Source organism: Motacilla alba, chromosome 21, assembly GCF_015832195.1.
Source record: "Motacilla alba alba isolate MOTALB_02 chromosome 21, Motacilla_alba_V1.0_pri, whole genome shotgun sequence".
In the NCBI taxonomy this organism is placed as follows: domain Eukaryota; kingdom Metazoa; phylum Chordata; class Aves; order Passeriformes; family Motacillidae; genus Motacilla; species Motacilla alba.
Window position 1 is genome coordinate 961,442 of NC_052036.1, and position 12,944 is coordinate 974,385.

Consider the following 12,944-nt stretch of genomic DNA (forward strand, 5'->3'; position numbering starts at 1 on the left):
CCTTGGGACTACCCAGGCCCAGCCCGGCTCTTTCTCCTCATGAGGGAGATGCTCCAAACCCCAACGTTGTGGCCTCCACCGGCCCCTCTCCAGTAGCTCCTTGCCTTTCTTGCACTGAAGAGCCCGGAACTGGACACAATTGTGAGGAAAGGCTGAGGGGATTGGGATTGTTCTGCCTGCAGAGAAGCTCTGGGGCGGCCTCCTCACAGCCTTCCAGTGCCTGAGGGGAACTTAGAGGACAGGTGGGGAGGGACTGCCTACACGGGCGAGTGGTGACAGGACAAGGGGAATGGGTTCAGCCTGACGGAGGGCAGTTTAGATGGGAGATCAGGAACAAATTCCCCGTGAGGGTGGTGAGGCTCTGGCACAGGGTGTCCAGGGCACTCAGGATGGAGGACAACTCTGAAAGCGTGCAAGGCCAGGATGGACGGGGCTTGGAGCAAGCTGGGGCAGTGGCAGATGTGGCTGCCCACGGCAGGGTTTTGGAGCCGGCCGATTCCCAGTGTCGGTGCCCGGCCAGCCCGCTCCTCACGCCATGCCCGTCCCTCACGGCTCCCCCCGCGCCCCGCTCCGCATGGTGCCGCCCGCTCCCCCCGCGCCCCGCGCCACATGGTCCCGCCCGCTCCCCCCGCCCGCATGCGCCGCGCTGGCCCCGCCCCTCGCACGGGGATTTTCCACGAGGCCGCGGCCCGGCCGCACGTAGCGCACGCACGCGAGCCCGCCGCTGGCGCGAGGCGGCCGCGGCCAATCGGGACGCGGCGGGGGACGGGGCCGGCCAATGGGCGCGGCCGGGGGGCGGGCCCTGTGCGCGAGGGCGGCTATAGGCGGGCGGGCGCCGCGCCGTTGGGTCTCAGTCAGAGCCGGGGCGGCGACAGCGGAGCGGCTGCGGAGCGGGGCTGCCGGCACTGCGGTGAGTGCGGCGGCCGCGGCGCCCCGCTCGGCGCCCCGCGGGCCCTGAGGCCGCGGTTCCCTTCTCCGGGTAGCGGCCGCGGAGCCCCGGCCGTCCCCGTGGCAAAGGGCCGGGCCGAGGCTCGGTGGTCCCCGGGGGGCGCAGGCCGCTGTGTGTTCCCGCAGCATCGACGGGGAAGGGAGGGCCTGCGGGGGTGGGGGGTTAAAAACGGGGCTGTCGTGGGTCAGGGCGGGGGCGGAATCAGGGGGATGTGGTGGGTCAGGGCGGGGGCGGAATCAGGGGGATGTGGTGGGTCAAGGCATCCTCAAACGCAGAGTTTAACCTCTTTCTTTTAATCATTAACAGTCGCTCTCGGATTGCGTGTGGTGATTTGGACCTTCCCCTCTTTAGTGGATGTCCTTCAGCTTCCCATCTCAAATATTTAACGTTTGCTAGCACTGCATCTGTGCCTGAGGCCTCATAGTGGGTATTTAGGTGCGGGTTATCCCGAGGTAGTGGGGAGAAGCGCTGGATGTGCAGGTGTGGATAAGGAGCTGCCTCTGAACCATCTTGCCTCGTGCAGGGCTGCCAGAGAGGATCCTGGGCTCTCTGCTGCTCCGTTACTCGCCTGCTGAGTCACAGGGTAGGGCCATGGCTCGCGGAGCCTGGCAGGAAGTACCGAAGTTTGTCATGCAAACCCACAGGAGATGAGCCAAGGCAGTTTCAGGCCTCCATCTTACTAAACACAGAGGGAGAAAGTGGTTGGACGTGTCTGTGATTTGCTCCCTGCCAGGCATCCTTCAGAACCCGTTGGATCATGTTGTAGAGGTGGATTGATGCCCCGCGGAGTGCAGAGGAGCGGGGTTGGAATGTGCCCATTTGTCCGGTTTCTAGGAGTGCTTTGGCAGGGGAATTAATACGTTGGGATCTGATAGAGTGCACTCAAAGGTCTCGGCTTTTTTCAGAGCACTGGTGGTATGAGAGTTACGGTCATGAGGACCTTTAAGTGTCAGGGGAGGCTTCACTGATAAATGTGGCAGGCCTGTAATAAGACACTCACTAGGGCAGTTATTTCTATGGCTAAACTTTAGTGTTGCTTTTTAAATCTCCATTCAGATGCTTGCAGTGCTCAGCCTTAACCCTGTATTGATTTTAGAGAAGTGTGGCTGCAGGGCAGCTCACGAGGACAGGGTTTGGTGGTAGGGCTGGATTTAAAAACAGAATCTTTGGGAATAATTTTCAGTTGGAGTGATCTGCAGTTGAGAATACTGCATTCCCTGTGCAGGACCAGGTGAGGAATAAGTGGTGCTTTCTTAGACTCGAGCTGGTAGAGAAGAAGCTCCTCAGAGCTGGCAGGGGTTGTAACTGACTCTTGGAGTAGGTGCCCTGGGCAGGCCAGGCAGGCTGGAGTGTGTGGCTTCCCCTGAAGGGAGACAGTGACCTTGTCAGCAGATTATGCTGCAAAAAAAGGTTTAAGGCAGTGTGCTCATTAAATACCAGTTAAATACCACCGGGGTGTTTGCGTGTTTGGCAGAGGGCAAAGGTCTGAGCAGGCAGTGCTGCTGTGACCTCTCTGCCTTCAGTCAGCATTTCTGTGGTTAAACCTGGGCACACCGGGGTCACTGATTCGACTGAGGCAGAAACCTGGTGAGCTAAGCAGCATCAGTTTCACCCTACAGCTCAAAGGAAGAAGTGTTTCTTGAACACAGGAGTGGGGAGTTTGCAGAAGGAGCATCAAGGGTTTCTGGGGTGATGCAGTGCTGTGAAATGCCTCTTTCTGCAGAGAAGGGAGGGAACTGTGCTCCTTGTCAAGGGTGCTTGAGCAATGTCTGACCTGGCAGACGTTCCCAGTGGAAGTTCTTGCAGTGTGTGTTCCTGAAGTGCCTCCTTTGTGAAGGTCAGCAAGCTGCTGTAGCCCTGCATTGAGAAGTCCTGGGAACTGGCTGTGCTCTCAAAGAATGAGCCACCTCCGGTTCTGTGGCAAAAGCCAAGGTTCTATAAATGAAAGTAAGGTTTAGCAGGTGCCAGCCTGATAAACCCTGAAAGCCCTTTGAGGATAAGTGGGCATTCCTCCTGGTAGCCATTGCTCGGTGCATCTGCAGAGCCGTGTTCGTGTGGGTGGCACTGATAAGCAGAGACTTGCAGGGATTTATTTCGAGCCGTGTGTTCCCTGAGTGAAGCTAGGTGGTGGCAGCATGAAGGTCAGCTTGAAGAAGCTGTCTTGTTTCATATTTTAGTCAGATCGTGTGTCAGTGTGGGGGTCTGACTGAAATCTTAGACAGCATGCAGGGGCAGGACAGCTGGAAGGGACACGGGGGGGAGCAAAGGCTGCCTGTGCTTTGACCTGGGGGGAGGAACGAGCGTGTGCAGCTTCCCCCTCACGGACTGAACCAGCAGCAGCGTTTCTAAGGTCATGTTTTTTTAACTTTGCAGTAACTGTGGAAGGATTCATGACCATTTCTGTAAACAGGGTTGCCACCCACATTGGCTTGCCAAAAAACCAGCTTCCAGATAGTTCTGCTTCTGAGGCTGAGCTTTCTCCTGTGCAGATGGGCTGGGTCTGGTGCCAGTCGATGGCTTACAGGCATGAGTATGACTTGATTTTTAAAATGTAGCTGGGCTTACATAAGAATTCCCTTCCTGCAGTTTCCTGAAGTGGATCAATGTGAGAAGGCAGAAAGGAAGTATTCCAAAGACATGGGGGATTTTTATTCCTTTTGAGATGAAAAGTTAAGAGGAAAAACTGTTCCTGTAAATGCTCAACAGGGTGTAGCTATTAATGCAAGTTTTTAATGAGAGCTGTGGCTGCTTCTCTTTCGCCGTTGGTTCCGTTTGGCTCTGAGCAGCTGCTGTGCAGACTGAGAGCACTCTGTGCATACTGAGAGCCACTGCACTCTGGTCCCTTATCAAAAAGGACTCTTAACTGATAGCAGAGAGTTGCTGTTTAGGGAGCTCTTCGCTGCTCTGATGTGGTGAGGCGACGTTCCTTTAGATTTGTCATCTGCTCCTGCTGCTCTGTCTCATGTCTGATACTGCAGTTCAGCCCTTTGGAAACATCAAGAGATTGTCCCTTGCACATAAGGAAGTGATTTTTTTTTAATAGTAAAAGTCATGGGACACTGGAAGAGCTTGCCCAGAGGAGCTGTGGCTGCCCGATCGCTGAGAATGTTCCAGGCCACGCTGGATGAGGCTCATCCAGCAGCCCAGTCTGGTGCAAAGTGTCACTGCTGGTGGCATGGGTTGAGCTTTATGGTTCCTTCCAAGCCAAACCATTCAGTGAGTAACTGTAAGCTCCTTTTTTCAGATACTAAAGATGTCTATCACCAAGATCCACGCCCGTGAAATCTTTGACTCCCGTGGCAATCCCACTGTTGAGGTAGACCTCTACACCAACAAAGGTGAGTCCTCAGCTGCAGCTGTTCATCCCTGCCCTAGAGCTGATAGACCTCCAGGCAAGCAGAAGTATACAGCCAGTTCTGTTCTAGCAGTGGAACTGTGCTGACTTCTTCCTCCACACATAGAACTTGTTAGAACTTGCCGTGAGTCTTGCAGGAACAGCCTCTGCCTCATTCTGTTGGATGAGTTTGCTGAGCTCGAGTTCCTGGCCTGGGCAGTGCAGGGTTTTTTGGAGGGTGCTGCTTCTTACAGCCTAAACTGTGGGAGAGCTGTGCCACACCTGCCCTCCTTTCCTTCCCTTGCCCCAGCATAAACTGGGATAGCACCTGGAAACTGTTCCTGAGCAGCTGCTGATGGCCCTGGTTGTCAGTGCTGCCCACACTCTGTATGAGTACACTTGAAGTTCAATTCTTCATTTGTCTGCAGTGGCTTTCTGTAGTGGCAGAGTCTCCTCTCCTGCTGCACAGTTGAATTTTGGGCAATGGTTTCTCCTCTGCCTAAGTACTCGGCCATGACTAAAGAACATGCCTAATTGGGCTTTCACATGTAACATCTTATATTTTTAATTACTGTAGGACTTTCCCTGGGTTTGTTAGCTGTTCATCCCACATCTGATGGGATCTGACAAAAGCATTGTGCGAACTCCTACCAATGTGCTTTGGTGGAATGAGCAAACACAATGGCTGTAATACACTGCCTAAAGAGCTGATCTGTCTGCCTCAAGAGATTAATGCAGTCATTTAATGAGACTGCCCCCACTAAGCTCTTTGATTTAGTGGGATAAGGGGAAGACTGGAGGCTGGAGTTGGCATCCTGAACCCCAGGCAGAGCTGCTCCAGTGTGCACATTGGCTCCAAGTTCAGCATCCTTGGCTGGAGGCATGGGCTCTCTGGGTGGCTCTGCTGTCACCAGAAGAGCTTGGAACTCCTGTTAACAAAATGGGTCTCCTAATTGTCCCTTTTATGCCATATCCCAGAAGAATTTAAGAGCTTGCCTTGCCTGAGCTCAAAAGCAGATCCAGTGAATGAAGCTATCCTTTTAGGAAGGGGAGTGGATGCCTTCCTTAACTCTTGAAATGCCAGTGGAAGAGGAGTCAGTTTGCTATTGCTAGTGAGTGTGAGGGAGATGCTGATAAACTGGTGGTGCTGTAAAGGAGCAGAAAGCCCTTGTGGGATCACTGTGTATGTGAGCAGAGGTGTGCTTTGGAGACTCCCCCTCCAGCTGCAGGGCTGGGATGCTGGCTGGCTGGGGGAAGTTTGGTGTGTTTGAGTGTGCCAAGGTGTTTTTCCTGTTGTGAGCAGGTCTGTTCAGAGCTGCTGTTCCCAGCGGTGCCTCGACTGGAATCTATGAGGCTCTGGAGCTCCGTGACAATGACAAGACACGCTACATGGGCAAAGGTAAAGCTGGCCTGGGCACCCGCAGTGCCCTGGGACGGGGCGCTGTCACTGCTGGGCTCTGTCCCACTGTCTGTGTGCTGCACAGGGACAGACAGGGAGTGACAGCAGCTCCTGCCAGGTGTGGGCTGTGAGCTGGGCACAGGTGCCTGGGGTGGTTTCCTGGCCATGAGCTGGAGGGTGAGTGCCTCCTGCAGTGCAGCTGCCTCGTGCTGCAGGGCAGGCACCTGCATGGGTGGGGTGTGGAGCTGGGCACACCCAGCCAGGTGACAGTGTCTGGGACAAGGTGTCCGGGTGTACTTTGTTACCCTGCCCCTCTCGCACTGTGTGTTGGTGCGTGGCACAGTGCAGAGTGCTTTACCAGTGTTGTAAGGACATCTAAGCTGCCAGCTCCAAAAGCCTCAGTCATCCTGCAGTTAGTCACAAGGTCTTTTCATAGACCACATTTTCTCAGAGCCCTTAAACCTGTCAGCTCTGAGACTGCAGACTCCTTAGATCTCCCAGCATGTTAAATCCTGAACCTGAGGTTTTATGCCTCCTCTGTCCACTGTGAATGAGCACCTCTGCTGACCTGCCAGTCAGGTGAAAAGAAGCTGAAATATCTTTTGCCTATTAAGAAAGAGCAATAAAAGTGGATAGCTGAATTGAACTTGGAGAGCCTTGTCGTAGAAGATTCATGGCTGTTAATGCCTTAACAGAGAATAAATGCCTGGATGACTGACTATCCCAAAATCCTGAGGCTCTTACACTGTTCACCCAGGGCATTTTTTCTTGCAAAGAGTAGATGTGTATTTACCTGACTGTGCTAAATGTGTGTGTGCTTAGAGCTGTTATGTCTGATCCTATCTGTGGGCAGTTCTTAATGGCATTTAATTAGACTGTAGTTAGCAGGCTGCAGCTGAAGGGCTTTGTCAGCTGGGAAATAACACAGGTTATGAAAAAATAATTATCAAATGGGAAGAGTTGCAGATAGCTGTTAGGCCTTTTGTAATAGAAGTCTGCAGACTTAGACCATTTGGAAAAGCAATTAACATTGTTTAGGATGCAGTCAAATAGCATTCATCATTCTGAAGCTTAGGTTTTTGGAAGTCTTTAAACACTGCACAGTAAATAAGGTGATGCTGTAGCACAGTGCCAGGTAGTGAAGTGCCTGAGCTGCTGTGTGTGTAACTTCTGGGGAACCCTTTTCCCTCCCCTTACTCCTGGATTCTGTGAGTTGGTGGGAGAGCTAAAACCTTCCCTAAAAGCTGTTGTTCAGCCCTTGAGCTTTGTGCTGGCAGTGGTGAGGCAGCTACAGAGAGCTGGGTGTGGAGCCCAAGCAGAGCCTCTCCCAGCTTCCTCTGCTCTCGGAGCCCTGTGTCTGCTCCAGTGCTCAGTGCCAGAGTCCTGCTGCCTGTTGGTGTCCTCTGCTGCATTCCTGGGGGCTGCTGTGAGCCTTCACCCGTGCCTTGACCGCGGTGTTTCGCTTCTGTCAGGTGTCTCCAGAGCTGTTAAGTATGTTAACGAGTTCCTGGCCACGGCACTGTGCACACAGGTAATGGATGTGCAGCCCTGGCACTCGGATGAGTCTCTCCAGTGCATGGCCTGGCAGACTAACCTGGCATTCCTGGACAAGTCCTAGCCAATGCATCCTTCATGCGCCTCCCAGTCCAGCCAGGGGCCTCTGTGTTCACACCTGGCTCAGCTTGGACTGGGGCTGGGGCAGCATGAGGTGGTTTTCCTGGATGTTCCTGAGATCCCCTACTAATCCCTGCATAACCTGTGTTGACCAGTGTCTGATTTGCTTGTTCCTTCCAGGTGTCTCAAAAGCTGTTGAGCACGTCAATAAAACGATTGCACCTGCACTGATTAGCAAGGTAGGAGCAATCTGTCTTCTCTTAACATCTCCCACAGCCAGGCAGGGTCCGAGCCATCCTCTGGTGGGGTGTCACCTGGGGTGTCAGCCTGTGTGTTGGAGTGCATGTGAACAAACTGACCACAGCGATGGTTTTAATTAATTTACTTAATGAGTGCACGTCTAACACGCAATGGAACTTCTCCAGCAGCCTGGTGGTGTAGCGTGCAGAAACCCTTCAGCCCTGGGAGCTGCAGTGGTGCAGCTAGGATACAAGCTGATTTATGCTTCAAAGAGTGCCTGAATGATGAGGAGGGGCTAGGTTTTATCCAAGCAGGGTGATTGGAAGGGAATCTGAGAGGACCTAGATCTGTTTGAATGAGATTGCTTTGTGGGCACCAAGGCTGGTGCAGAACTGAGTGATAGTGGGTAAATGATGGCACACCCAGCTCAGCTGTCAGCCTTGGGCTGCTGCTGCTGTGTGACAGTGACAGGGATTGGTCTGCTCAGCTCATGATAGCTGCCCTTGAGCAAGTGTTGGTGCCTGCCAGGGCTCTCAGTGCTTGGGGGGTAGGTGAGGGTTTGTGGGCCTGTGCTTGCTGTCAAACAACACCTTCTTGCTTCCCTCTGCAGAATGTGAACGTTGTGGAACAAGAAAAGATTGACAAGCTGATGCTGGAAATGGATGGGACAGAGAACAAATGTGAGTGGGCTTTGTGTTGCTCTGAGGGGTGCAAAGCCAAGGATGGGTCAATAGAATTCTGTTTACCAGAACCAACAGCCAGTGTATGGCCTTGGCTGTGCACTGCCATAATTCAAACCGTGGGCTGGTGCTGCTGAGTCTCACTGTATAAAGACATTTCTCTAATCAATTTCTTCTCGTTTCAGCCAAATTTGGTGCTAATGCCATCCTGGGCGTGTCTCTGGCTGTGTGCAAAGCTGGTGCTGCTGAGAAGGGAGTTCCCCTGTACCGGCACATCGCTGACCTTGCTGGGAATCCAGAAGTCATTCTCCCCGTTCCTGTAAGTCCCTGGGTGGGGCAGGCCTTGGCGTGACCTTAGCCTGGTGCTCTTGGATCAAGCTCCAGAGGAGGAGGAGGGTGAGTGTAAGGGCTGTTACCATGTTCCAACCTGGCTTTTCCTGGTTCCTCCGAGGCTTTCAACGTGATCAACGGGGGCTCCCACGCTGGCAACAAGCTGGCCATGCAGGAGTTCATGATCCTGCCCGTGGGGGCAGAGAGCTTCAAGGACGCCATGCGCGTCGGGGCAGAGGTCTACCACAACCTCAAGAACGTCATCAAGGAGAAGTATGGCAAGGATGCCACCAACGTGGGGGATGAGGGCGGCTTTGCCCCCAACATCCTGGAAAACAAAGAAGGTGAGAGTGAGCCAGTGTGGGAGGAGATAGCTGATAGCTGGAGAATGAACTGATAGCCTGCCCAATACAGCGACAAGCAGGATCAATAGGCTCAGAGGTGTAGAACCTCCTGCTTTGTCTTTACTCTGTTTCTTACCCTGGCAGACACCCTGAGATGCTCTAGAGATGTGGTCAGGTGCTCCCTTGGGTATCAGTTCGTGCAGTAGGACAGGATGGTTTTTACTTCAGTGCCTTGTGACTCTCATTCCTGTGGCAGCTTAAGGGAACCTCGTGCCCTTCAGTTGAAAAGTGGTGTGGGAGCTTCTGTGCACTGCAGGTGTTCCAGAAGTCAGCATTCAGATCAGTGTTGTTGTTTTTCTGCAGACAAAGAGGGAAAGCAGTTTGTGCCCTGCCTGGTTGTGTGTGGGAGGGCATGAAGGCTTGCCTGGGAAGCTGAGGCAGTTGCTGCTTCCATGGCCAAACAGTTCTGTTCAGGAACCTGTGGGAGAGGCAATTTGTCTGTGGGAAGCAAAATATCTATTCCTACAAACACTGTACCAGAGGAGCTTTCTGTGCCCCTCCAGAAATGGAGCTGCTCACAAGGCAGGAGGACATGAGCTCAGTTCAGTTGCCTTTGACTTTACAGCTGTTGGTGGTGTCATTGTGGAGGGGCCTGGTGACCTGCACTGCCTTTTTGAAGACACTGAGACAGCACCAGCAGCTGTGCTGCTTGAGTCCCAGTGTCACATGCAGCTCTGCTGGGTCTGTACCCTTACAGACGTCAGTGAAGATGACCTTGAATGACAATTACATTCCAAGGGATTTTTGTTGCTGGCAGCAGCTGCTTTTGCAGTTTGTGCTACATTAGCATCTTACAAAACACAACCAGACCCACACAAAAAGAGCCCAAACAAAAAACCAACCCAACAACAAAAGAAAACACTTGATCTAAGCTTCCTGCTGCAGACAGAGCCCAGCTGCTCCCCTTCAGCTTGGGGTCTCACTGGGACTCTCCCTAACAGTGGCACTGGGCAGTATCCCGAGACTTGTGCTGAGTGGTTCTGTCCCCTCGTGCAGGTAACTGTGCACGTGGAGAGCAGGTGATGCCCAGGGGGGTCTCCTGTGCAGAGGCAGGCTCTGTCTCCCTGCTCTCAGGGTTTGGATGCTCACCACTTGCATGGTCAACACCTGCTCTGGAGCTAAAAGGGATTAGAGTGCAGGCACTGCTTCCTGCCCACATGCATAAAGTTGAAAGAGGATGTGGTATCATCTAGCATTAAGCTTTCTGGGCTGACATGTAGTCCTGCCTGAAGAGATTAGGAATCCCATAATGGTGTCTCAAGGGTATTACAAGCTAAAAGCAGTATTAATGTAATATCTTGTTCCAGTCAGTTCAGAAGTGGGAGAATTTAAGAACCTTTTCCTCTGGGCTTTGTGAAGGGGTGAGGGAGGTTCTCTGCCAAGGGAGCGTGCCGCTGTGGGCAGCGAGGAGCTTTGGGGTTGGGATGCCTGCAGCCCTCAGGAGCTGCTGTGTGTGTTGCAGCTCTGGAGCTGCTGAAGACGGCCATCGCCAAGGCTGGCTACACGGACAAGGTGGTCATTGGCATGGACGTGGCTGCCTCAGAGTTCTACCGGGATGGCAAGTACGACCTGGACTTCAAATCCCCTGATGACCCCAGCAGATACATCTCTCCTGACCAGCTGGCCGACCTGTACAAGGGCTTTGTCAAGAACTACCCTGGTAAGTTGCTCCTCGGTGAGAAGCACAGTGGTAGTGGTGGATCGGGGTTGATGGCTGAAGGAGGGAGTTGGTGTGCAGCCCCTCTTACAGGAGACATTGAGAGCTCCTGCCTTACCCAGCCTCTCAGGCTCAGGAGTGTTCTGGGAAGTGTTCTGCTTGTCTGCAGCACTTTGGTGCCACTCATCCCAACCAGACCTTTGTGCTGGCATTGTCCTAAAGCTGCTGTGTCCCTCTGCAGTGGTGTCCATTGAAGACCCCTTTGACCAGGATGACTGGGGTGCCTGGAAGAAGTTCACTGGCAGCGTCAACATCCAGGTGGTTGGTGATGATCTGACTGTGACCAACCCAAAGAGAATTGCCAAGGCTGTGGAGGAGAAGGCCTGCAACTGCCTCCTCCTCAAGGTCAACCAGATTGGCTCTGTGACAGAGTCCCTGCAGGCGTAAGTTCTGCCCTCGGGGCCGGGCCAGGGTGGGGCTGGCTTTAGCTGGGGGATGTGGATGTACAGAGCAGAGCCCTGCGCTGCCCCTTGGCAGGGTCACTGGAGCAGAGGCTGCTGGGCACAGGGCATGCTGTGAGCTGCTTCTCTTGATCTCTTGCAGCTGCAAGCTGGCCCAGTCCAATGGCTGGGGTGTGATGGTGAGCCACCGCTCTGGAGAGACAGAAGACACCTTCATTGCTGACCTGGTAGTGGGTCTGTGCACCGGCCAGGTTGGTATCTGCAGCTGCTGCAGTCTGGGATAGTGTGGGGTGAAGCCAAGCCATGGGGCACTGCGCTGCCTCCAGGGCTGCAGATCTGCTGTGTCTGTTTGCAGGGGGCTGCTCTGTTAATGGAGTGTGACAAGGGAACACCTTATCTTTGGCAAACTCGCCTTTAACCAGCACTGCCAAAGGGCTTGGCTCCAGTGGCTGTGCTGGGGTTTCCTGGTCCTGCAGCTGATAGCAAATGCACAGCCTCTGCTGCTCCCCAGCCCTGCTGGGTTTGCTTGTGTGGATCCTGAGCCTGATGCCCAAGCAGAGCTTGTGATGGTGCTCATTACTCTGAGCAAGTTTTGTGTTGGCACTTGGAGTTCTTCACTAACTTTGTGATTTCCCTCAGATCAAAACCGGTGCCCCGTGCCGGTCGGAGCGTCTGGCCAAGTACAACCAGCTGCTGAGGTGAGCCTGGGGCTGCCACAGGGCTCTCAGTCCGCTTGGGCTTTGCCCCTCAGAAGCACCTGCAGCACTGGCAGAGGTGCTCGTGGGTGCAGGAGGCTGAGGAGGAGCGGGGTGGGTGAGGTCCAGAACAGATCCCACCAAGCAGCCTGTGATGCTGGACTGAGACATTGTCCTCTGTGCACGAGGCAGCTCTCTTGGCAAGCATCTCAAACATTTGGGTTGAGTCGTGTCAGACCTGTGGCACTGCCCCACTGTGCAGGGGCTTGGTGGGAGCTGCCTTGTCACTGGAGGACCTCCAGGGCCAGGTGGGCCAGGTGTTTCAGGGCCAGGTGGGCCAGGTGTTCAGGGTGAGGCCTGTGCTAGTGCAGGGGTTCTCTGCTGGCTGCTGACCCCCTGTGCTCTCTGTCCTTCACCAGAATCGAGGAGGAGCTCGGCAGCAAGGCTCGCTTTGCCGGGAGGAACTTCAGGAACCCTCGTGTCAACTAAGTGTGGAAGAGTCCCCTCTGTTCTGGTTCAGCACTAGATATTGACTTAGATCACAATTACCTGTACTAGAAAGATAAGGGCAGCTGAAGGAAAAGACCAGTCTGCAGGTCCTCTTATCCTCTAGATGATCCCTCACCCAGTGTTTTCACCAACTCTGGTCTGTTAATTGTAACGCTCTGCTGCTTCTGTAGAACAGTCCCTGCGGGTGTTCTGTGTATTTAACACCCTCGGGGCTCATGACATTGTGATTCTGGGCATCAACACTTTAGTTCCCTTCTCTGTCTCATCTTCAACGTTTGGAGCCGTGTGATTTGCAGTGCAGCAAGAGGTACCTGCAGGCAGAGACAGTAGTGTTTTTACATGTGATAAATAAAAGCATCAAACAACCCAACCACGTGTGTTCCTTGGAAGTATTTGGAGGAGTCTGAGGAGCAGGGATTCCCACCTTTGCATCACGGAGTCATGGAATGGTTTATGTTGGAAGGGACCTTAAGGCTCGTCTTGCCCTTTTTCCTGGGGTGTGCCAAGAGTTTTTGGGCTCTCTGTCCCCACGGTGGTTGTGTTTCTGTGCGAGCACTGTCACAGGGAGCAGAGCTGTGACCTCAGTCCATTCCCAGACAGGAAAAAACAAATTTCTACCCAGCTGAGCGCGAGGATGTGTGAGCCATTCTCGCCGCTTGTTTCCCGGCAGA

General features: G+C 53.7%; 1 protein-coding gene across 2 annotated transcripts; it reads left to right on the forward strand.

The window, feature by feature from the left end:
* The first annotated feature begins 793 nt into the window (after window positions 1-793).
* Window positions 794-12,643, forward strand: ENO1 (enolase 1). Of its 2 annotated transcripts, none has more exons than XM_038159565.1 (12): window positions 794-910; window positions 4,194-4,287; window positions 5,587-5,682; window positions 7,155-7,213; window positions 8,147-8,216; window positions 8,402-8,535; window positions 8,668-8,890; window positions 10,413-10,610; window positions 10,849-11,050; window positions 11,211-11,319; window positions 11,708-11,766; window positions 12,183-12,643. In XM_038159565.1, the coding sequence occupies exons 2-12, from the start codon at window positions 4,203-4,205 to the stop codon at window positions 12,250-12,252; spliced, it is 1,305 nt and encodes a 434-aa protein (XP_038015493.1). In that variant the 5' UTR covers window positions 794-910; window positions 4,194-4,202; the 3' UTR covers window positions 12,253-12,643. The 2 variants fall into 2 exon arrangements, with proteins under 2 accessions (XP_038015493.1, XP_038015492.1); XM_038159564.1 differs by lacking the exon at window positions 7,155-7,213 and adding an exon at window positions 7,477-7,535 and having other exon boundaries at window positions 822-910.
* Window positions 12,644-12,944: the final 301 nt, after the last annotated feature.